General features: G+C 40.4%; 1 protein-coding gene across 1 annotated transcript in view; it reads right to left on the reverse strand.

The window, feature by feature from the left end:
* The window catches only part of LOC120540473 (nuclear pore membrane glycoprotein 210-like), a 319,549-nt gene extending 310,878 nt beyond the window's left edge, over window positions 1-8,671 (reverse strand). The window contains exons 1-2 of the mRNA XM_039771311.1: window positions 8,556-8,671; window positions 311-447 (exon numbers count right to left, since the gene is read on the reverse strand). Of these exons, the coding sequence (XP_039627245.1) occupies window positions 311-447; window positions 8,556-8,671 (253 nt within the window). The remainder of the gene's footprint in view (window positions 1-310; window positions 448-8,555) is intronic.
* Window positions 8,672-25,270: the final 16,599 nt, after the last annotated feature.

The raw sequence follows: 25,270 nt of genomic DNA on the forward strand, positions 1-25,270 counted from the left end.
CCTTTGGGCATTTAGAAAAGGGATGGCTTCTGCCTTCAAAAAGCTCAAGTACCAGGCTAGATCCAGGACAGAAAAACCTTTCATCAACTAAAAAACAATGTACTAATAACTTAACTGCTGAAATTTAAATTCACAATAAAGAACTTAATTTGCACAAAATAATGTGTTTAAAGATAATTAGAAATCAAAACAAAATCTAGTAGAAAACTTAACACAAATAAGACGGTTTTAGACTTTTTCTTCTTATACTTTCTTCTTTCTCTAATTCATTACAAAACATATGTTCAAATGAATGCCAGCAATTACTTACAAAGGTCTTCGGCTAGGATAATACTTGTCAGCCTAGCTGGCTGTGTAGACCGCACCTGTAGGATTGCTTTCTGAGAACATTGACGCTCATCTGAATAAACCGCAGTCACAATAGCAACATCCGGTCTAGTTGAAGTCCTGCAAGAGCACATAGAATGGTATTTCCAATCTTGCTTTATAATCCTGATAGCAATTAGACAAAGAGAACACTGTCCATAAAAAAGGATGCTTCCAACTTTTTGAGTCCTACTAAAATGTGTGTTTAGTTGTGAATTTTTTGTTTAATGAAATCTAGTTCATATTCTAATAAAAATTAGTTATTAAATCAATTTCTTTGTAGTATTGAGAGTAACTGATGCATGTAAAGAGGGGAAAAATGTTATGTGTACAAGTAACTTTCAGTTCAATAAGATGTAACATATTCTTCAGCTAGTGTGACAGCAACTAAGCTTTGAGAAACTGCTGACTAATGTTTTTTCAAAAGCTGCTTCAAGTGATCCAAGTTTATTGGCTGTCGTCTTATAATGAGGAAGCAGCACTAACTCTGTGTTACTCGATAGAGGAAAGGTTAATCACCTCTTATATTTGAAAGCAGAAGATATAAAGAAAAACAATATTGTAATCATCTTTAAGGACATTATACACCATACTGAGTATGTCTTCTGTACCTTAATGTTAATTTTAAAAACTACTTTACTGGGTTATGAAAAACAAATTATGAAAAGTATTCCTTTTTATCATATTAATTTGTAACATTTAATTTACATGCACAGAGAGAGAAAGAGAGGTTAGGAGCACACACTGATACAGCGCATTGCCGCACCCACCACATGACAAACCAACTCAGGATCCCAGATTGCGACCCGAGTATAGCCACCTCAGCACCACACAAATTCAGATGGAATGGAACCAGTGTGAGGTTTTTTAGGGTGTCTGGAGTGCCAATTCTGCCATCAACCCCCAAGTTTTCCTTGCAGGTTGGAGGGCCTAAATGCAGGGCTGGATGCAGATTAACGTCATACCCAGAACAGAGCCATTACAGGTTAAGGGCCTTGTTCAAGGGCCCAATGAAGTAGAGTCACTTTTGGTGTTTATGAGATTTGAACCGGCAACCTTCCGATTACCAGTGCAGATCCCTAGGCCTTAGGACCACCACTCTGCCCATGCAGAGAAAGCAATATAAAATAATTTTTGTGTAATTTTACAAAATCTACTCAATTACAGAAGTATTGAGTACTTTCAGTTAAAATCCTTAAGAGAATGTTTACTTTCTTATTGTTCTTCCCTCATACATATTGAAAATGTTTTTATGATCACCCAATTAGCTGTCTCTTGAGCAAATGAACTCCAAAGCAAATAGAAATTCAGACCTTTAAAACTCTTTAAAGAATGTTCTCCATTTTACTAGCTGACATCAAAGCAGATTTAGACAATATACATTTTGAGATTTTTATGAAGACCAATTTATTTAGTTGCTATTAGTTAACTAACAAATGTAGTGTAAAGGAGGACATGGATACACTGGCAACCAATCGCACAGTAGGTGTGGTTTGGGGTCTGAGGCAAACTCTAGCATCCACATCTACTTCAAAACAGGTTCAAAAGACACTTTTGAGTACAATACCTTAACAGGCTTTTGGGCTGCTTCTTTTTTACAGCACCACACAATACAAGAGGACATTCTTCCTCCTTACCCTTAGCTAATTCTGTCCAGGTGAGTTTTTCAGTTACTCTGCTCCTAACTCTGACTCAACTAGCTGGGTCTTTTAAACCAAGATCAAGGAGAACTTCAAGTACAACACTTGTCTCTAGTGAAAGTACTTCTGGGTGAGACAGATGAGAACAGGGAAATCAAAAGCTCCCTGCAAATAACTCTTAGGGTCTCGGATCGGATCGGATCGGATCGGATCGGATCGGATCGGATCGGATAGGATCGGATCGGATCGGATAGGATAGGATTGGATTGGATTGGATTGGATTGGATTGGATTGGATTGGATGGATAGATAGATAGATAGATAGATAGATAGATAGATAGATAGATAGATAGATAGATAGATAATTTTAAACAGACCTTTATTAACAATTATAACAGAATTGCAGTCAAATTAACAGTCATAATTAAACAACATATAATAACACAGTTTTCCTACTCATACTTTAATACTAGACATTCATCTTCCAAGGAGCATAAAACATCATTTACAGCCCAGATTTATCTAAATATATCTAATTGATTAATAAGTTTAAAATATGCAAATTCGATCTTCAATCTCCTTTGAAGGAGGACCTTAAACATTAACAGAACATCAGTGGTTTTCTGATCTTTATCTCTATTTCTTCTCGTTTTTAACGTTGCCATCTTGGCCTGGCCTAACAAAAAATTGCAAAGTAAACATTGTCTTTTACAAACTCTCGACACCGACATTCCAAAAATATAAATGAGGTTATTAAATATAATTCCCAAATCCATTAAAAATAAATCAAGAAAATGCAGCAGTGGTTGTAATCTGGTACAATACAGAAATAAATGATAAACTGTTTCTTTCTGAAGGCAGAATGGACACTGATCTGTTGTGCTGGCACCAATGGTTTTTAAGAATGAATTGGTGGCTACTGCTACATGTAGGATCCTCCACTGCAGGTCCCCAACTCTTTTCTCAATTGGCAGTTTATATAAAGTCCTCCATGCTGGAGATGTCATGTCATGTAGGCACAGAGTGTTCCTCCAGAGGGTATCAGTCATGTCTTTCAAATGCATAAAATGGGACACTTTAAGACACCAGTCATACAATTCTTTTTTTGACAAATTTTGGAACGGAATTCCATTTATGTGATTCATTTTTAAAATTGACTTATTAGAACTGATAAAATCTTTTACATTTGGTTTAATTGTAATGACACATTCAGGAGGTTCTGCCTCTTTTATGAGATCTCCCGAGATATAATCCTCACACAGAGGACCTGCACCCAATTGCACTAAAAAGACTTTAAGTTTGTTGATTATCGACCCCCCAAGACGGACAGACCTAATCCTGAGCCCACGTGCCACAGCTGCCCCAGACTTCCACTGGTTGCTGACTGGATCAATAAAGTTGGCTACTTTGGTAAAGTCTTTGTTCATTAGCAGTGAGTTTAAACTGACCGAGTCAAACTCCAAGATTGGATTCCATATTGCCGGTTCTTCAAGTAACCAGAAGACTGACTCCAGATTAATACCCACTCTGTTTGTTTTAGTGTGCCAAATCAATAACATGTTGCGGTAAAAGGTGGGCAGCACAGATAGCGCCAATCGCTTGACATCAATGAAAAAGAGTTGCCAATCAAAATTAAGATTTCCGACCCTATGAAAAAAAGCAAATGCTAAACTCCTCCACATTAAAGGCTGAGGGGCATACAAGAGACGCTGTAAATCTGTCCGCCTAAAAGCTTCAATTCTACTCAGAATGTCCACCAAGCCCTGACCACCTTCATCCACAGGCAGATGTACCACACTGCGTTTAACCCAATGAAGTTTGTCCCAAAAACAATCCAGCAATATCCCCTGAATTTCTTTTAACAACCAAACTGGAGGATCTGCACACCTAAATTTATGGCAAAGCACTGAAGCAATTAAATTATTAATAATAAGCACCCTACCCCGAAAAGAGAGCTTGGCGACCACCCATTTCCATTTGTTCAGTCTCCCCTGAATTTGGTCAATTAAACCTTCCCAGTTATCAGCTGTGGCTCCAGACTTCCCAATGTAAATTCCCAGATGTTTAAACACCTTAGAGTTCCATGTTAAACCACTTGGGAGGCTTGGGGGAGGACAGTCCCAGTTGCCCATCAGAAAGGCATTACATTTGGACCAGTTGACCCTGGCAGATGACACCATTTGAAACACCCGTAAACAGTCCTGCAGCAGGACAACATCATCAGGTTCAGTGATGACAACTGTGACATCGTCAGCATATGCCACCACCTTAAAGGATGCAGTGGGACACACAGGCAATGACAGGCCGTGAAGTAATTGGCGAAGTCTGTGGAGCAGGGGCTCTATGGACAGCGAGTATAACATACCGGAGAGTGCAAACCTTTGACGTTTGCCCCTTGTAACAGAAAATGGGGCTCCCAATCCTCCATTAATTTTTAAAACACTGAACACATTTGTGTACTTTAATTTAATATATCCTAGAAAGGTCTCAAAAACCGCTCTAGAACTTTAAATAAATACTGGTGGTCTACTCGGTGAAAGGCCTTCTCTTGATCCAATGAGATGAGACCCGCCTTAAACTCAAAAATCTCAGAGGCAGATACCAAATCCCGCACAAAGAAAATGTTATCAAAAATGCATCGTTCAGGGACACAGTATGACTGATTGAAGGCCACCAAGCAGTTCATGACAGTCCTCAGACGAAGAGTCAACGCTTTAGAAAAGATTTTATAGTCTGAGCAGAGCAGGCTGACCGGTCGCCAGTTTTTAATGTTGCAGAGATCCCCTTTTTTAGGTAAAAGAGTCAAAACTGCTCTCCGACAACTCACAGGAAGTTCTTTATCCCTGATGCTCTCCACGAACACAGTCAGGAAGTCCTTACCCATGATATCCCAAAAGGACTTGTAGAATTCGACGGGAAGTCCATCGATCCCAGGGGCTTTGTTCTGATTTAAACTTCCAAGGGCACTAGTGAGCTCATCGAATGATAGTGGCAGGTCGAGTTCTTCCTTGGTGGATGGAGACAACTGTGGTAGGTCATTAAAGAAAATTTTTGTATTTGAAGACAAGTCCACTGTTTCTGCAGAGAACAAGTCTTAGTAAAATGTTAAGGCAAATTCCCAGATCTCCTCGGTCTCCGTCATTTCAGTCCCATCTGCAGTTTTCAGACAGTGAATGATTTTTGCCTGAGCAACCTTCTTCTCCAATGAAAAGAAAAACTGTGTAGGGGCGTCTATTTGGGAAATATTCTGGAATCTCCCCCTGACAATGGCGCCCTTCACCTGTTCATCCAGCAGGGACTGCAGAGAATTCTTTTTGTCTTTTAGAGACTCAAGCAAAGTGGCATCAAAACCGGTTTCCAGTTTGGCTTGAATTAGCCTAATGTCTTCTTCCAGTTCTTTAATGGCCATGGTGACCTTTCTAGAAGAATGTTCAGAATAAAACTGGCAAAAGATTTTAATTTGGACCTTGGAGACGTCCCACCATTGCTTCAGAGATGAGAATTCATTTTTGCTGAGTCTCCATTTGTCCCAAAAGAGACGAAAGTGTTGAAGAAATAGAGAGTCTTTAAGAAGTTTAGTATTAAAGTGCCAGAAAGATTTAAAATTACGCTCAGACCCCAAAGAGAAATGAGTGAGAGTTAAACTATGGTCTGAAAACCCTGTGGGCAGAAGACAAGAGCCCAAAATGAGGTTCAGATTGTGCCGTAAGGTTTAAATTCTGTCCAGCCTTGCCATGGATAACATGCCACTGGAGGCCTTGAGCCATGTGTACTGTCTCGCTGTCGGGTTCGACTCTCTCCACACATCCACAAGTTCTTGCTGATGAGTGACCGACTGCAACACCTTGACTGACCCCGGGTGAGGCTCAGCACCATTCCTGTCCATCTCTGCATTTTCAGTGCAATTAAAATCACCAGCTAAGAACACAACGTCCTCTGAACTGTACTCAGCTAGCACGTCTTTTAACAAAAGAAAAAAAGAAACTCTCTTTGCCATCATTTGGAGCGTAGACATTTAAGAAAATAATGTTCTTCCCCTGAATACATACAACGACCTTCATGAGACGGCCTTTAATTTGCTCAAAACAGTCTATGGACTCTGGGAGAAACGCCTTACTGAAGAGCACTGCCACCCCTGCGCTGGCACTGGAGCCGTGGCTCAGAAACGTCAACCCACTCCAGTCCCTCTATCACACCGACTCATTCATTGGGTCAGTATGAGTTTCTTGAAGAAAAATAACATCTAGTTTTTTCTGTTCCAAATACTGAAAAAGTACGGCTCTCTTTAAGGAGTCTCTGCAGCCGTTAACGTTCAAAGAGCCCAAAGAGAAAACAGGCATTAGAAAGAAAAGAAACAGAGCAGCAATGACAAGAAGAACTTTAACTAATGAAAAAGAGAGGAGCTGGTGTGGAGCCATTATATGCTGGAGGTGAGAGACTTTCTAACTTTGCTGATAACATTCTTTAACCGATTAAACTCTTTTCTTTCCATTCCCAAAGGAACAGCATTGCGCATAACTTGCTTAGCTGAAACCAAAAAAAGTTCCAGGTCAGGAAAATGTTCTATGACATTCACCTTCCTTTTGCCTTCAAGAAAATCCAGAAAGCTCAGAATGCTTTCAGTGCTGTACTCCGTTTTTCCAAGAGTGCCAGTTAAATTGTCACTTGACATATAAAAGTCACTGTCCTCACCACCCTGCTGACTCCCCCCACTCTCTGGGCTAATTGTCATCTCTCTGGTACTTAGAAAAGATTCTTTAAAGACACCCCAGCCCCCTCTGTCAGGTTCATTTTGTTACTTCTCTTGGCTCCTACTCCACCATCTGAGGTTTCTTTCCTCTTTCTGGGGAGTGTCATCCATTCTTCTTCAACATTCATTTCCTCAACAATTCCAGCTTTTTCTTCCCTAACTGCGCTACCTGAATTAGTGCCTGGTTCAGTTTCTGCCACAAATTTGATATTTAAGAGAGGGCGAGCAGTTTCACTGTGGACTGTGGACTCAGGACTGGCCTTGGCCTGCTCATCCACCTTAGATGGCTCACAGGTAGCAGCGGCAGCATTCAGACTTTCAATGTCATCCACCTCAGTTGGTGTTGTTTCACTGACAAGCTGCATAATCTCGGCCTTAGCTGGGCCCTTTTCTTCAGTCTGATTTATATTCACAGTAGAGGACTTAAAACTCGGCTGATCCATCCACTTCAGGCATTTTTGTCTCAGCTTTCTTTATTTCACTCCTTTCAACTGTTGAGCTACAACTGGGTCTCGGATTATCAGAACTTCTTACAGTTGTGCAAAGAGTACCTGTGGATACCTCACAGATAACAATCTGCTGATCTTCAGCGTCAAGAGTCCTCAGACTCATCCTCTACATCTGACTCGCTAACTGCATTTATGTTTCCACCCATAGCATGACTACTATCAGTTCTTTTACAGTCAACTGCTTTGTGCCCTGCACGGCCACATTTAAAACATTTCATTGAATCAGAAGATATAAACACAATATAGTCATTTCCATCTACTTTGAATTTCAGAGCAACATCTAACTTATTGTAACCTCTGTTGAAGAGCATATAAACCTGTCTCCTAAATGAGACCATATGCTTTAATTCTGGCTGTTTACACCCCAAAGGAACCATAGTAATGTGAGAAATAATCTCGCCATACCTGCTCAATTCATTACGTAGCAGTTCATTCTTCAAGAAAGGAGGAACATTAGAGATTATAATCCTCTTTGCAGGAGTTGAAAGCAGCAAAACAGAAATGAGGGTTCCATTAACAACTAGGCCTTCCTGAACCAGTTGGTGAACTAAGGCCTCTTCATTAAGAAATACCACAAGTGCCTTATTCATTCTTGAAGCAGAAATAATGTTTTTACATCCAATTATTTTTCCAATTTCAGTAACACACTTCTCTACTGAAACTACTGGATCAACAATCAGCTTGATGCCATTTCTTCTGCTAAGTTTTTCAAAGCCATGTGGCAAAAGGCCTGGCTGTATCCCTCAAGACACAGCCATCCTAGCCACTTCTTTTTTTAAAAAAAAAAACACTAAATAAACTTGAAATAATGACTATATATAAATAACACAGGTAAAATTAAGAGAAATTACTAGAAAAAAGAAATAAAAGAAAAAAAAATGGAAAAAAGAAAAAGCTAAACTCAACTCACTCTCCTGCTAGCACAAAGGCCACTTCCACTCCAGGCCAAAGCAATCGACACACAGAGAAACAGCAAGACTGGATGGATGGATGGATGGATGGATAGATAGATAGATAGATAGATACTTTATTAATCCCAAGGGAAAATTCACAAAAAGACTTCCTACTTCAACCAGAGTCATGCCAGATACAGGTTGTCACTCAGCTTACTTGGGGATAATACTGCCTATCCAGGGTGCTCTCCACTAACACTTCTGTTATATTGGCTTCCAGTCTGGGAAAAGGTAAGGTCAACCAGCCATCCATATTCTCCTTTACAGGATTTAAAAATGTTATTTTGAAAGGTTAGTAACTGTAAATCAATAAAAAAGAGAAACATATTGATACTTACCACCTGTAGCAGCCATCTGTTGCTTCTAACATGAAACTGATCCTTGTGCTATGGGCTAAAGGTAACAGAACTTTGGGAATATTGAGTTTAGATGAAAAACAAAAAGTCTGGAACATAACCAGACTTACGAATAAAGTACATAGCCTAGCAACTTCCATGCTCAACACTGTGTTAAAGTAACTGTAGTTAGCTGGTGATCTTTTCAAGATGACATAGGCAAGCTCTCATGTTTCTAAAGGAAAAAGGTTTCCTCTCTGCCCAAGATTTCCTCTTCACCACTGTTTTCTAACAGGTCAACAAATAAACACCATGTTTAGTACCTAAAACTTGTAACCAATTGCAGCAAATACTTTTTTCCTGTTGTGTACATCTTTAGTGCTATTTTGATATTAAAAATTGACAGTGAAAAAAAACAGAAATGTATCTTAAACTTGAAAAAAACTAGAAAGTAAAATTATAGAACTGTGTCTGCAAAACAGTTGGTAACAACAGAAAAAAGATATTATTATAGATGAAATGCTACAATAAAAAAACAACTATATGATCTTTATAGTTCATTCATTATTAACATTACATTACATTATTGACATTATTTGATCGTAAAAATAACCTTGTGAAATAGTTCCCTAATATATTTGTTAATATGTAAAAAATAAAAATTACAAATTAAATAAAAACTAAAACGTGCTCACCTGACTCTCAAAGCTCCTTAGTATTTCTGCTGAGGAATGTTCTAGTGCTTCTGAGACTTCTCTAATTGTATGGGAGTAATAGGGGAATAAGACTAAAATGTATTGAGAGAACATTAGTAAAGCAAGAAGATATAAATAAAAAAAATGTACTTTTATGGGACACAAAGGTTTATGATATTTTACATTGTTCAAATGAGCTCTAGTGTTTATCAGGTTTATTGAACAGGCTTTTACTTACTATACACTCTTACCTCTTCATAAAGTACAATCCACACATTAGGTCAGAATACTTTAAAAACTCAAAAAAAAACCTGAAATGGACAAACACAGTATAACACAGAAAGTGCTGGTATTTTTACAACACAAATAATACTTCACTGAATTCACCTTGTTTACTAGATTGGTATCAATGCCTGAATCATATCCTGTGAGAATGGAATGTATGAAATACCAGAAGCCATATATGGTAAGTTGAATGTAGATGTCATGACTTGAACTAGCAGATAGATATATAACATTTAATAAAGGAAAAGTGCATATTGTTTGCATGAAAAAATCCTGTTCTCCCTGTTGTTTGACTTTTGTGGTACTTGGCCCTCATGACAATGGAGCTTTAACATCTGTCTGTACATATTTACAGCAATTAGTACCCGCATTCCTAAGCAGAGCAGTGCCCTTGTCAGGTATAACAAACAATGGCTCTCCAGGAAACTTTTTACTCCTGCAGATATTTTCTTAAAGTGAGTCCCACATTAGGCAGCATTAAATTCTGTGTGCTAAAAGAAATAAGAGCAAGGGTTCAAAAAGACTTTGAAAAGTGGGGTTTTACTTCTGCCAAAGAGAGTTGGAAAGTGCTGATGGATTAATGTGCTTTCAAGTGTTGGGAGGGTAAAGAAAATCTCATTCATATATAAGAGACTGTTTTTCTGCTATGATGTAATTTGTATATAGTTATTGAATAGTTGTTTTTTGTATAGGTTTGAATTTAGAAATGAAATGTATTTTATAAAAATCACACCACAAAAAAGAAAATAGAGCAGGCACTAGAGAAATCAGAAACTCTCATGGCAATACATTGCAAAAGGACTGCACTGCACCCACCACACGCCAAAACAGCTTGGAATCCTGGTTGGCCACCCCCCAGGCAGGCATGCGGTCCAGTCCCATCCTCTGGAAATGACCCTTTATCTGCTGCAGCATGCTGTTATGTGGGCATCCTCTTGGCCTGGTCCAGCCATTCGGGTCATCAACAATGAGCATCCTGTGAGCTGCATCACCCTCAGGGAATCACGCCACATGGCTGTAGTGCCTGACTGACACTCCCTCACAATGCAGGTAATGTGCCTCATTCAGGACTCCATGAGCAATCACTCATTCATCAAACCAGCGGTACCCAAGGATTCTCCAAAGAGACACAGTACCAAAGGAATCCATGCTTTGTCTCTGGTCACTAGATAATGTCGATGTCTTTGCAACCATATAACAAGATAGGAAGCACCAGGACTCTAAAGACTTGGACTTTCAACTTTTTCCATAGATATTGGGAGCGCCACACACCCCTTTCCATTGACTTCATGAACCCCCCCCCATGCTCTCCCAATCTGTCTACTGACTTCATAGGAAGAGTCACCAGAGACATGAATGTCACTGCCGAAGTATTTAAACCTCTTGACAAGGTCAACATTCTCTCTGAAGACAGATGCACTGCTGATGGCTGTGCCCAAGAGGTCATTAAAAGGCTCAGAAGCCCAGACACTCAGAATCCTCACTCAGTCTGTCAAGAGCCCAGATCAGAACCTCCATTGACTCCGCGAAGATCACAGTATTGTCAGCAAAGTCTAGACCAGTGAATTTTTTTTCACCAACAGATGCCCCACAGCTGGTGGACCCCATGACCTTGCCCAACACTCAGTCAATGTAGTTATTTTACAGAGTAGGAGCAAAAACACACCCTGATGAATCCCAGAATCAACTGGGAAAAACACAAAGTTCTTCCTCCACTCTGCATAGCACCCACAGTACCAATGTACAGGTCATGATGTTCAGCAACCATGAGGGGATCCTGCGAACCCTCAGGATGTCCCAGTTAGATAAACTGAGTTGAATGCCTTACAAAAATCGACAAAGGCTGCAAAGAAACTCCTCTAATATTTGCGTTTGCGCTCCATGAGAACCATCAGTGCCAAGATGCGGTCGGTGGTGGACTTCTTAGGTGTAAAACCATACTGCTCCAGTCACTGGTGAGCAAGTGATCATGGATTCTATTGACGACCCTAGCAAGGACCTTACCCAGCACCAAGAGCAGTGTTATCCCCCTGTAGTTGCCGCAATCCAGGCAATCATCCTTCACTTTCCAGATAGGGATAATAAGTCCCATTTTCCAGTCAGTTGGGATGAGGTCAGTCTGCCAAATGTAAGCAAACATTGCTTGCAATTCCAAGAGGACAGCCTTACTACCTGCCTGGAGAAGTTCACCCCGAACATCACAGATCCCTGCAGTTTTTCCTTCCCACAGCTGGTTCACCACCTGTGTAATCTCAGTGAAATTGGGTAGTTTACAGGTAATTGGAGTATCAGCCACCAGAGATATCAGTACCAGACTCAGAGATATCCAACATCCTAGACGGAGGATAAGTTTTGAAAAGCTGCTCAAAGTAGCCAGCCCAGCGGGTCACAACTGCTGTGTCATCTGTATTGACTGTTCCATCAGCCACCCTGACTGCGACTCTCCGAGGAACAGATTCAGATGTGCATAATGCTTCGATTCTTCTGTAAGCAGGGCGTGTGTCGCCAGACAACAGATGGTGTGTCACTTGCTTATAGATTTCTCTAACAAAATTTCCCATATCTACCCTCAGAGCCCTCACAGCCGTCCTTTTCAGTTCCCAATACAGACCAGAATTGCCATCAAGCCGTGCGCTGCGACTCCTCTCGATGATATCCAGGGTGCCCTGTGAGATGAAACGCCTCCTTCTGGGAACACCTGTAACACCAACATAACCCTCAGCAACCATCTGGGTCTTGTCATGGAAGGTCTCCAACATCACATTAGGATCAGCATTCGCACCCCAATCCGCAAATTCCTCACACAAACTGCGTGCAAACTCGTTACAAAAACAGACTGATCTTGTAGGTGCTAGCCTACTGGACCTAAGCTGAATCTTCAGAGTAGCAAGAACAAGTCTGTGGTCAGAATTCACAAACTGGGCACTTCTATAGACCCTACAGTTTTGCAAGAGCCTCCAGCATCTGCCTACGAGGATGTGATTGATCTTGTTCACTGCACCACCAGTATTGGCGTACCAAGTCCAATGATGTGGATCAGGGCGCAGCAATTTGCAGCCCCTGACTTTTTGCAAAGTCAAGGAACATAGAGCTAATTTCACCACGGTCACCAGACCCATGGGGACTGAGACAATCCTCATAGCCAGCCCTGTCAGTGCCAGTGGTTGCATTAAAGTCACCCATGACCAGAGAGGAGTGTCACCTTACGGGCACCCATCAACCACTGAGCAAAGTTGAAAATAAAATGTCTCACTCACCGAGACATCACTCACCGTGGTTGGAGTATACACTGAGACAACAGACAAGGCGCTCAGAGAGTACCAAAATCTGAGTCTCATAATATGCTTGTTGAAAGGAATGACATCAGATACCATTGGAAGAAGTCGATCTACTACAGCAAAAGGTACTCCTCGAGTATGACAGCCGTCAGAGTAACCAGACCAATAAAAGATGTACCCACCTACAGAGATCTGGCCAGTGCCAGGTCTGCGCACCTCAGAGAGTGCCGCCACTGAAATGCAGAGTTTACACAGCTCATCTGACAGCAGAGGAAGTTGATCATCATGCTGGAGAGACAAGGTGTTCCACACGCCTACCCGAGTGGGCCGCCTCAAATTGGGACCCAAGCGCTGCTGTGAAGCGGGTGACGCCTCAGCACCACCCCAGTTCTGATTCCTAACAAGCCTGACCCCAGTGGCTTTCTCCTCGGTTTTCGAATCTTTCAGGAATGTGGCTCCTGAGGGCTTTCCCCCATCAGCTTCTTATGGGTGGCTGCAATAATGCAATTTTTTTGAAAAAGAACAGTGTCAGTGTCTGTGTTAGTTAGGGTAAGATCAGGAGGGGGGTGAGGGAGAGTGTGATCGTGACTGAGAGAATAAAAGTGAAAAAAGCTAACTTTTACAAGTACCATAAATTCACACCCAATCTCACACTGTTCATTTTCAAATAATATTGCAGTAGTGCAATGATGTTTTCTGATTGGTACTATTCAGGTCAGGGTCCACCCTGCGTGGAGTTTGCACGTTCTCCCCGTGTCTGCGTGGGTTTCCTCCGGGTACTCCGGTTACTCCCACGGTCCAAAGACATGTAGATTGGGTGCATTGGTGATCCTAGATTGTCCCTAGTGTGTGCTTGGTGTGTGGGTGTGTGCCCTGAGGTGGGCTGGAGCCCCGTCCGGGGTTTGTTTCCTGCCTTGCGTCTTATGTTGGCTGGGATTGGCTCCAGCAGACCCCCTTGACCCTGTAGTTAGGATATAGTGGGTTGGATAATGGATGAATGGATGGACTATTCAGGTCATACAATGACTTCTTCAAAATGTCACATATATTTGTCTCTTTAGTTTTTTCCCCGTTGCTGCGTTGACATCATGCACCAGAAGGCGTGAGGTCAATCATTGTGAGCGGGAGTACGCAGATGGCCGGTTGCTTGTGCTATAACAAGCTTGACTTGGCGGTGATCAATGCACATGTCCTGTGCAAGGCATGCATGGGGTCCACTGAGAAAAGAAGAGTGTTCTTTGCTCACCTTGCAGAGAAACTTCGTCGTCCCTTCTTACAAAAAAAGGAAATGGAAAAAGAAAAAGAGGACGCAACATTGACAGGCTTCTGTTCCAAGACTGCTGCTTCCCCCAGGAAAGCAAAATCAGTCAATGTCAGGCGCCCCTTCAGTGTAATAGGAACCACAGCACAGACAGAAATGTGTACACTGCAACAGGTACACATGTCGTAAATGTAGGAAGGACGGTCCTTGTGTGTGCGGAAAGTGTTAACATTTGAATTTGATGACTGCATATAGCGCAGAACTGACCTCTCTGTACTATTCTTTCCTCTGCATGTCCTGGAGTACAAAAGAAACACCACCATGCACCAAAATGTGGAGATTGGGCAAGATCGGGGAAAAAAAAACGTGGTCATTGATTACAACCGCAAGAAGGCATGTGAATGAATATGAATAATATGAATAATGTTGCATCGTTGCCTCCATGTTTTCCGAACTGCACTATACAGGTCATAAAATGAGTTATTCCAAATATCATACACACCTATATCTCTGCTTTTTTGTCATTGCGGCTTTGTCATCATGGACCATAAGGTGTATACTAATTCAGCGTAAGCAGGAACACTCAATAAAACTGAATTTAAAAAAATTAAGTGATGGTGAGATATGAAGAAGGCAGATTCAGAAGCGTTTGTGTGTCAGCTTTTATCCCTCCAGATGAGAGAATTTCCAGTTCCATTGTCTTAAAACACCACTCACATCTACAATTATTCCCAGTTTCAGATAAAAAGTAAGAGTATCAGATCCCCCTTGGTAGTATGTATCGTGACCGTGACTGAGAGAATAAAAGTGAAAAAAAAGCTAACTTTTACATGTACTATAAATCTACACTGTTACACTGTTACGCTGTTAGAGACACAAATCAAATGTATGTTTTTATTGTATAATATTAACAATAAGAGCAACTCACTACTCAAAACACTAAATTTAGGGGGAAGCTGGATTTGAACTCACAGCCTCTGCATTATAACTCAGCAGTTCTTACCACTGCACCTCTTGTATTGCACTTGTACCTTCTGTGAAAGTGTTTATTTGATATTTGGTCATCAGCCTTCACACATTATACAGTTCATGTCTACAGTTTGTCATTTATTACTAAGATATGAAAAACGTTTCTGTTTTAATGATGTGTTTACATAGATTGTTGTAGACACGGAACACACATGAAATTATTTACTTTATACAACACTAGGTAGCTCACTACCAGATAATAAAGGCTTGAACTGGTAGAACTTCTTGCCTGTTTTGCGGCGGTGGGGGGGATGGTATAGCAGGCTGCTTGCTGCTTGCTGCTTGGGCTTATCGACACAGTTACAAGACAAAAGACGCTGACGGAGAGGTGCGAAGGGATTTAAGGTGGACCGGGTTTACACTTTTTTTGTAGGATTTGGTAATTCTAGTGTTAATGGCTTCCATCCGGTGAAGATGGACGAGCTGAGTGAGAATCCACCGCTGGCCAATATAATTAACCTGATTTCAGCTGCACTTCCTAGAAGTGCCATTTTTATTAGTGAGGTGATCTTATTGTTACTATTATAGAATTAAAACATACATTTCATTTGAGTCTGTAACAGCCGGTGTAAATTTGTGGTACTTGTAAAGGTCACTTTTTTTAATTCGGTTTTATTCTCTTAGTCACGTTCACGCTCCTCCCGATGTAACACAGCTGTTTTCAAATAAAGACGTGCTATAACAGAGGAGAACTCAGATGAGGATGAGGGTTCTACAGTGGGTACGGAAAGTATTCAGACCCCCTTCAATTTTTCACTCTTTGTTATATTGCAGCAATTTTGCTAAAATCATTTAAATTATTTTTTTCCCTCATTAATGTACACACAGCACCCCATATTGACAGACAAAAAAAATAATTTTTGAAATTGTTGCAGATTTATTAAAAAAAAAAACCCTGAAATATCACATGGTCCTAAGTATTCAGACCCTTTGCTCAGTATTTAGTAGAAGCACCCTTTTGAGCTAATACAGCCATGAGTCTTCTTGGGAAAGATGCAACAAGTTTTTCACACCTGGATTTGGGGATCCTCTGCCATTCCTCCTTGCAGATCCTCTCCAGTTCTGTCAGGTTGGATGGTAAACGTTGGTGGACAGCCATTTGTGAGGGCTCTCCACAGAAGCTCAATTGGGTATAAGTCAGGCCTCTGGCTGGGCCATTCAAGAACAGTCACAGAGTTGTTGTGAAGCCACTCCTTCGTTATTTTAGCTGTGTGCTTAGGGTCATTGTCTTGTTGGAAGGTAAACCTTCGGCCCAGTCTGAGGTCCTTAGCACTCTGGAGAAGGTTTTGGTCCAGGATATCCCTGTACTTGGCCGCATTCATCTTTCCCTTGATTGCAACCAGTCGTCCTGTCCTTGCAGCTGAAAAACACCCCCACAGCATGATGCTGCCACCGCCATGCTTCACTGTGGGGACTGTATTGGACAAGTGATGAGCAGTGCCTGGTTGTCTCCACACATACTGCTTAGAATTAAGGACAAAAAGTTCTATCTTGGTCTCATCAGACCAGAGAATCTTATTTCTCATCATCTCAGAGTCCTTCAGGTGTCTTTTAACAAACTCCATGCGGGCTGTCGTGTGTCTTGCCTCTCCTCAGTGTGTGGAGAGGAAAGAACAGACTGGCAAAGAGAAGGGATTGCGCTTACTTTGCTGTACTGTGACTATTGTGTTACTGTGGGGAACGAAGGAAGCATTCCCCACGTGTAAATAAACTGTGTGCTGTGTGGCAAACTTGTGTCCAGCCTGTCTGTGTCAGGGTTAGGGTGGCTGTACATGCCCCAGGCTTCACAATTGGCATCCCAGATGGGAATTCTGGCTGTCTGCTGGCAGGATACCCTAAATAAATAATTATTGTGGCCCAACCTAATACAGCAGCACAAGGCGCGCACACCCAGCAGCACATATATACTTATATATTTAGAGAGCGAGGGAGAGAGAGAATAACCACCAGGGGCCTCCACTGAGCCCCAAATCTCAGGCACAGTAATGCCCAACACAATTTTGAGTTTAAATAAAAGATATTTTATTAATCCAAAGCACCCTTCCAATAATCACAAAGATCAGTAATTAATACAAAGACTGTGTTGTTTCTTTCTCCTTCCTTGCTCCAATAGTGTCAGCCACTGCATCCTGACTCTGATTCCTCAATGTGGGGCAGTGGCTTCATTTCAAGGAAAACCCGGAACTGCTTCCAGTGTCACTGCATTGCCTGTGAGAAGCACTTCTGGGTCATGTGGAAACCAGTATTGTCCTCACCCAACAGCACCCTCTGGCAGCACACAAGGACCCCAAAAGGGATTAACTTCCACACTCCAATTCCCATTCTCACTTTTGTTGGAGCCAGTGCTACTCGGTTCCTGTCAGGTGTATCCAGCACACCTTCACACTGCTTCCCTTTTTCTATTCCCAGTTATACCTAATTAGTCTAGGGTGCCTCCTCTAAGACTTGAGCTTCAGACATGGGCAGTTTTATTATCGCTAATACAATTGTTTGAACGAGTGCTACTTGATTCCCTTCAGTTAATTCAAGGACTGACTCACACTGGGTAACTATATATTGTACCATACAGGATTCACTCACCTGTATATATTCCCAGTAGCTGTCCAATTTCCAGATGACATAAAAAAGTCCAGTGCTTTGAGTGGAGCATTGGCCATATCTTCAGTCCCCTTGAATGTAGCTTACAGGGTATTCAACACAGTTAATAAATCCCACATGGGCTGAAACAGTTCCTTGAGCTCCCAAAGATTGACTTGGCTCTCTGGTTGACTTCTCTGTTTACAAGTGGGCATTTGCCTTCTTCTGCTGTTCTGCTGCAAGTCATTTACTACTTGCTGGCTTGTGCATGCTCACTCAGGCATCCCTTTGCAACCTGGGAAATGTAGTCCAAAAGTCTCTTGGCTGGGATGGTCTTTTCCATCTTAACTAATTTAGTAATAGTGTTCAGACACTAATTACAATTCTCATTTGTGTTTTTTAAGGAAGATGTAAAGTCAGTTATTCCCTGTCTGGACTACAGGGATTCTGGGACATCAAAATCAGTAGTATTCAGGATCGTCACTTTGGCTCTCTGGCCCTCTTGTCAGGGACCTGAAAAACACATTAGATGATCTGCCATCTTGTTCTCTGATTTCACAGCTAGAGTCTGCAATTGTTTCTGCCACACTTTTAGGGAACTCTTGCTCTACAATGGTACTTACCCCATTATTGTTTCCATCGAGGAGAGTTCTGTCGAAGAGGCCAGCGTCTCTCCCACATGGTGATCCTCCTTTCTGTACGGATCACACTGTCAGACTTGGTACATTGACCAGCTGTTATCAATATGGCTTGAGCTCATGGATGACCACCAGGGATTCACTGGACATCTATCGTTGCCCCATTTGCTAGTCTTCCTGTCTGACCTTTTGCCCATTTCTGGTACTGGGTGCTCCTGTCAGATGAGTGGGATTACAAGTCTGGGTTGGGCTACATCAGGACGCTGCTAGGAAATCCTGCTGACTACGCCAATGTAACCAGCAGGGGGCACCACTGGCACCCAAACCTCAAACACAGTAATGCATAATATGATTTTGGGTTTGAATAAAAGATATTTATTAAACCAAATTAACCTTCCAATAATCACCCTTACAAAGATCAGTAATTAATACAATGATTTTGTTGTTTCTTCATCTTTCATCCCTCCTAGAGTGTCATCTGCTGCCTCCCAAGTATGATTCCCTAATGTGAGGCAGTGGCCATCTTTTCAAGCAAAACCTGGGACTATATTGCCTGTCGGAGCACTTCTGGGTCACTTGGAAACCAGTTGTAAGAGCCAATCTTAGAAAGTTAAAGTTTTGAGTTAAACTCATATTAATGTTTGCTTAATATGAATGGAATATAAATTTCTTTCATGGTCATAGCTTATGGTATGTTAGTAAAAGATAGAACCTTCTTGCTATAACTGAGAAACAGTGTGATAATAAGCTCAGTTCTTGTGTTTAGGACAGTTCCCAGTAAAGAGGGACTTGAGAGACCCATTTTCAACTCAGAAATGGGATAAGCATACCGTTTGTTGACCGTTTTGAAATGGTTCAGAAATGTTAAGTAAATAGTAACGATTTGAGATGTAACAAGATTAAGCTTAGAACTGAACTTTTCTTAACATGAATTTTTCCCCTTTTTTTCTATTTTAATTTTCTTTTTTGTGTGAACTGTTTTACTATGAAACTTAACTAAACTTTTAAAAACAAAGATATTTTGACTGTGGAATTATTTCTGCGCATCAGGCCTTTGTTGAATCCCATTTTTTGAGTTAGAGCTGCCGAACTTTGGTAATTTTGGAAAAATGCAGCTACACCAGTATTGTTATGCCTTGACAGGTCACTCTGACGGTACCCAAGGATCCTGAAAAGGCTTCACTTCTGCACTCCAATTCCCATGCAGCCCTGCAGATGTCCTGGGATTAGCCTTAAGGAACACTGTCACCTTCTGTGTGGGGGTATGAACTGTTCCTGGAATCCAGATTCGGCCAGTTCATTCATTATAGACCGATGCCAGCCAGAATGAGGATTACAGCACATTCCAGCTAGCTTGTGACTCCAGTCCTGCAGTCTTTCAATTATAGTGTTCAGTCTGAGTAATAACTCAGTTCCCATCATGATTAGGACACCTGTCTGTCCTCTATTGCTTTTACAGTATATATAATGGACGAGTGTGAAATACAGGGGGAACCAAAAGGAGTGTTGGGGTGTCAACGTGGTTGCCTCTTTTAATATGATATTTGTTCGGACAAATAAACATGCGCTGAAAGGCACATCACAAAACAACAAAAGAGAACTTATAGAAAGCAGCCTTACTGGGCATCAAGAAATTAATGGCTCATTAGAGCAAGTCAATATTTGGGAGCTCTGTTAGAATATTTTTTTTTGAATATTAGAACAATCTAGACAGGAACAGGCCATTCACTCCAATAAAGCGCCTATCCAGTTAATTCTTCCAAAATAATATTAAGTCTAGTTTTGAAAGTCCCTGAAGTCCTACAGTTTTCAATACTACTTGGTAACTTATTCTATACAGTATATCTATGGTTCTCTTTGTAAAGAAATACTTACTAATGTTTGTGTGAAATTTACCCTTACCAAGTTTCTAACTGTGTTCCAGTGTTCTTGATGAAATCCTTTTAAAATAACAGTCTCGATATACTGTACTAATTCCCTTCATAATTTAAAACACTTCAATCATGTCTCATTTTAATCTTCTTTTGCTTAAATTGAAGAGGCTCCGCTCTTTTAATCTTTCCTCATAGTTCATCCCCTGTAGTCATAGAATTAGCCTAGTCACTATCCTCTGGAGGCCAAAACTGTACACAGTACTCCAGATAAGGCCTCACCAGTGCACTATAAAGCTTGTGCATAACCTCCTTGTACTGGTTCTCTACACATCAGGGCACTATATAAACTAACCTTCTGTTAGCCTTGTTAACGGCTTTAGAATACTATCTGGCAGTTGATAGTGTGAGTCCATTTTGACTCCCATGTCTTTCTCATAAGGTATACAATACTCTTGATTGTCTAACCTCCCATTGAGAATTTAAACCTAACATTTTTACTTCTTATGTGTAATACTTTACATTAACGTACATAACATTTCATCTGCCACTAATCTGCCTAAGCATGTACTGTATGCTGTCCAAGTCCCTTTGTTATATCGATTCAAGATTATATGCCAATCCACCTAACTTGGTATAATATGCAAATTTAACCAGCTTGTTACTTACTATGTATTCTGATCCAAATTATCTACATATATTAAAAATAGTGGCAGCCCTAGCACTGACCCCTGTGGAGCACCACTCTTAACATCAGCCAATTCTAATAATAAAGTAATAATTCTTTGCCTTTATATTTATTTGCTTTTCTCACTACTCAAAGCGCTCAGCAATTGCCGTTAAGGGCCTTGCTTAAAGGCCCAAAAGAGCAGAGTGCCTTTAGGCATTTACGGGATTCGAACTGGTAACCTTCCGATTGCCAGTGCAGATCCCTAGCCTCAGAGCCACCGCTGATAGGATTCTGATGGAATTCCTCACACAATAACCCTCCGTTTCCTATGTCTGATACAATTCAGCACCCATCTACAAACAACACCCTGAACTTCCACTTCTTTTAGTTTGATGCCCAGCCTCTTATGTGGCACTTTATGAAATGCTTTCTGAAAGTCAACATAAATAATATCATATGGTCCTCTTTTTTCTTTTGTTGCATTCTCATCGAAATCCAGCATGTTGGTAAAACATGACCTTCCTCGTCTGTACCCATGCTGACTGTTCAATAAAACTCATTTTCTGACCAAGTGTTGTTCAATCTTATCCTTAATAATTCCTTCCATTAATGTGCCTGTGATGCACATTAAGTTTAGTGGCCCATAGTTGCTTGGATGTCCCTGATCACCCTTTTGATATAACAGGATAATATTTGCCTTTTCCAGTCCTTTGTAATTTTCCCAATGCACAGTGACTTCATAAAAATATGTGTCAAGGGTTTACATATGTACTTGCCAACCTCCTCAAGAACTCAAGGATACATATTATCAGGTCCTGGTTCTTTGTTTGATTTCAGCCTCTTTAATCTGAGCAGCACTTCTTCCTCTACAATTTCCAAATCATTCAGTAGCTCTTTAGTAGTCTTTTTTACTGCTGTGAGGTTATCTACTTCCTCACATGTGAAGACCTCAGAAACACGTGAGTTTACAGCATCTGCTATTTCACTGTCTATATTTTTAGTTCCCCTTTATTATTATTGATACACTTTACCTCCTGCAAGTCAGGGCTCTCTCTCTGAAGTTGGGTTCCAAATGAAACACCTCCATCCAGGTGCATCTGGACATTATAGGGGGCTGACTGGAAGTCAGTTGCTCTCAGTGAACATCTTCTTAGAGCAGTGGGTGAGAAAAGAGATGACACTGTTAGGGACAGCACCCCTCTCACTGCGCATACATGACTACCTCTATGTATAAGATCATATGCATAAACCATTAAGTATGTAATGATTGCATATCTCCTCCAGTTCACATGGTTACCCTTTAATTCCATAATGGAAAAAGTGAGTTAAAATGGATAGAGAAACATAGAAGCCTGACAATTTTTATAATACTGAGTTCAACACTTATGTGAACAATATTTAGCCAAAACAGCTCTTGATGAAACTGACACAGGAGTAACTAAGACTAGATTTTTTTTTTCTAAATACTTTAATCTATTTACCAAGGTATACACTTATAGTTTAAGCTGTCATTATAATTGTAATATAGTACACATATAAGATTCAGTTTTATAGCATAACTTGTGCTTTGCTGACATTTTAAAAATGCTTCTCCAGTATGTTATTTATATATATTGTCTTGCCGCCTGAGCGGCGTGGGTAAAAATCTGGTCCACGACAAAGATATCCATCAGGAAGCCTTTAATAATTAACTAAACGTTATTCAGAATTATTCAGCAGTACAATTGCATTGAATTTAATGAAACAGATGCTGCTTAACAGGTCGCTGCTCTAGCTCAGAGTATGGAACGCTTTTAGTGTGTGCCCATACACCAAGCCTGTGAGCAAACAACGACCAAAAAAACCTGTGCTTTTACTGTGCATAACAACCAAGATAACTCACCATGTGTCAAAGTCACCCTGAACATTAGAGATGTTAAAACAACAGCCCTGAACTTTTTCTGGTCACTACACTACCGCCCCTTCTGCTGTGCTGAGCCTCTTTAGCACTCTATGGGCTTAGCTATATACTCAGAATAAGTCATTATTAAGAACTGACTAACTGGCCAACTTTTTTTTTGTTTTTTCTTTTTAACAACACAACATAGCCAGTTTTTGCTGCTGTTGTCAACCGTTTCTTCAACTTCTCAAATGCTAGCTGCTGAGTCTCACTCCATTTGAATTTGACTCCCTTCTGCAGGAGCTGGGTCTTTGGACTGGCAATTTCTACAAATGCTGGTACAAATCGCTGGTGATAGTTGCAAAGTCCAAGGAATATCTTTAGCTCCTTGATACCTGGTATATTCCAATTTTATACATCGTGTATGAGAGCTGGGTTAGTGGCAATGCCCTGCCCACTCATTATGTGCCCCAGTGGAATTTCTGCCTCCTGTAGTGAAGGATTGCACACACAAACAGGTATATTGTTTTCTATCTGAACCAGCACACTACTGGAAGATATGCCACCTGCTAAACTTGTTGGCTTCAGTATTGCTGTAACACCAGGCCTTGAATCTTTAACAGTTCCCCATGCATCAAGTTCACTACACAGCGGGACTGTTGATCTGTGCTCTAGATGTACGCGGGATACAGCATACTCTCCTCTAGCACCTCCCGCTATACGAGTGGGCACTGGTTCAGCTCCAATGAAGACCTTGCCTCCTGCGTGAATGGTCATGTTCATGGTCAACATAAAATCTAACCTCAGGAGAAGCTGGTCTTGGATAGGAGCAACATAGACCTCCCATCTCCATGACCTGCCACCAATTTTTAACTTCACTATTTTCCCTTTTATAGCAACCATCTCCTTTCTTGACTCTGCATTACACAGCAGCACTGTTGTGGAGACTGACAGTTCTCCTAATCTCAGCTTCTCATGTAGTTCTAATGAAATGATGGTGACCTCAGCCTCAAATTAAATAGAGTTGGCCAGTTTTGAGCATCAACTGGATGATAACATACATACAAGACCACAAGACAAGGACATTAGTGAGTCTTTATTGTTTGTTAATTTATTTTTATTTTTAAAGTTTTCAAACAATTAAAAAAAAACATTTTATTTTCCTCCTGGGCAACACTGGGTATTTCAGCTACTATTTTTTTAACAGCCAGACAATACATTCCATTTTCTTAGTCTCTAAATAAAAACCACTGTACTTAATGATACATTCACATTATACAATGCTTTTTTGAGTCAATACTAATACTAATTACTAAATGATAAATGACATTTTAAATTGCTCATTGCTAGATTTTTTCCAGGCAGGCATAGTGACATATATTTTGAGCAATGATTTTGCCTTCTTTTTTTCTCTATAGAACTATAAAGAAGCAATTTTTCAGTACTTCATAAATACTACTTGATAATAAATGGTTTTATGACGCAGTTTTGTGCATTTTAGATAACTGAGGATATTTATAAATCTGCCTTTTTGAACATAACAATTGAAAACCTATAACTGCCTAACGTGGGTCTTCAAGGAATAAAATATTTCCTATGTCTCAGTTTTATTTGGTACAATTCAATGAAGTTATTCTTAAATAGTACTTTTCTCTAAAGACAGGCTCAGAAAACAATGACACGTTTTTGAATACACAGCATCAGACATCAATGTCTATGACTGCAGCATAACTATATTATGGTTTGAAGCATGCTCAAAAATATAATAATTCTTTTTGAGGAACTTCCACATACAGTAAATTTAATGTATGAATAAATCAAACTCAAATCACATTGTTTTATATAACACTAGCTAGATTAGTTCTTCTAAGTGTAGTAGAACACATTAGGTTAACATACTGTAACTTGTTTATGTTAAGCTTATTTTAACTGATAAGTTAAACAAACAGGACTGCAATTGTAATGCTAAGTACTGTACATCGTAAACTCCATCGTAAGAGCCATTGGTCATTTCCGAGTGTTTCTCAAACATCATTGTAATTAAAGTAGCATGTTAAATCCTTTATAATCTACATGCTTGTCGACCCACTTATTACATCACTAAGAAAGTGTTTCTGAAACTGGCCTATTCTTGTGTTTACCATAGCTGCATACAGAGGTCACCATGCAGAGCACATTGAATTCACATTATGGCAGTTCTCATTTAGAATACTAAAATTTATATCTGAGATTATATTATTTTAAGGATAAAATGCATCATAGTCTTTCGTAAGGTTTCTAAACTCATTTGGGACTCCCCCCAATGGGATGACACGGCGAAGAGCTTCCCGAAGCGTGATCACCATGTCTATGGAAGAACTGTCCAGAGCGGAAGCGGCTCACAGCTTGTTTTGTCTTGGTAGATTAATATTTTACTCTACTTTCACCTTTTGTATTATTAATATGTAGCGTTTGTCAGAATGCCTCAAATCTTACAGACTTACCACTGTTTTTAAGGTATTGTATCATATAACTTCTCCCCACCTTCACTTCTAC

Source organism: Polypterus senegalus, chromosome 12, assembly GCF_016835505.1.
Source record: "Polypterus senegalus isolate Bchr_013 chromosome 12, ASM1683550v1, whole genome shotgun sequence".
NCBI classification, from domain to species: Eukaryota; Metazoa; Chordata; class Cladistia; order Polypteriformes; family Polypteridae; genus Polypterus; species Polypterus senegalus.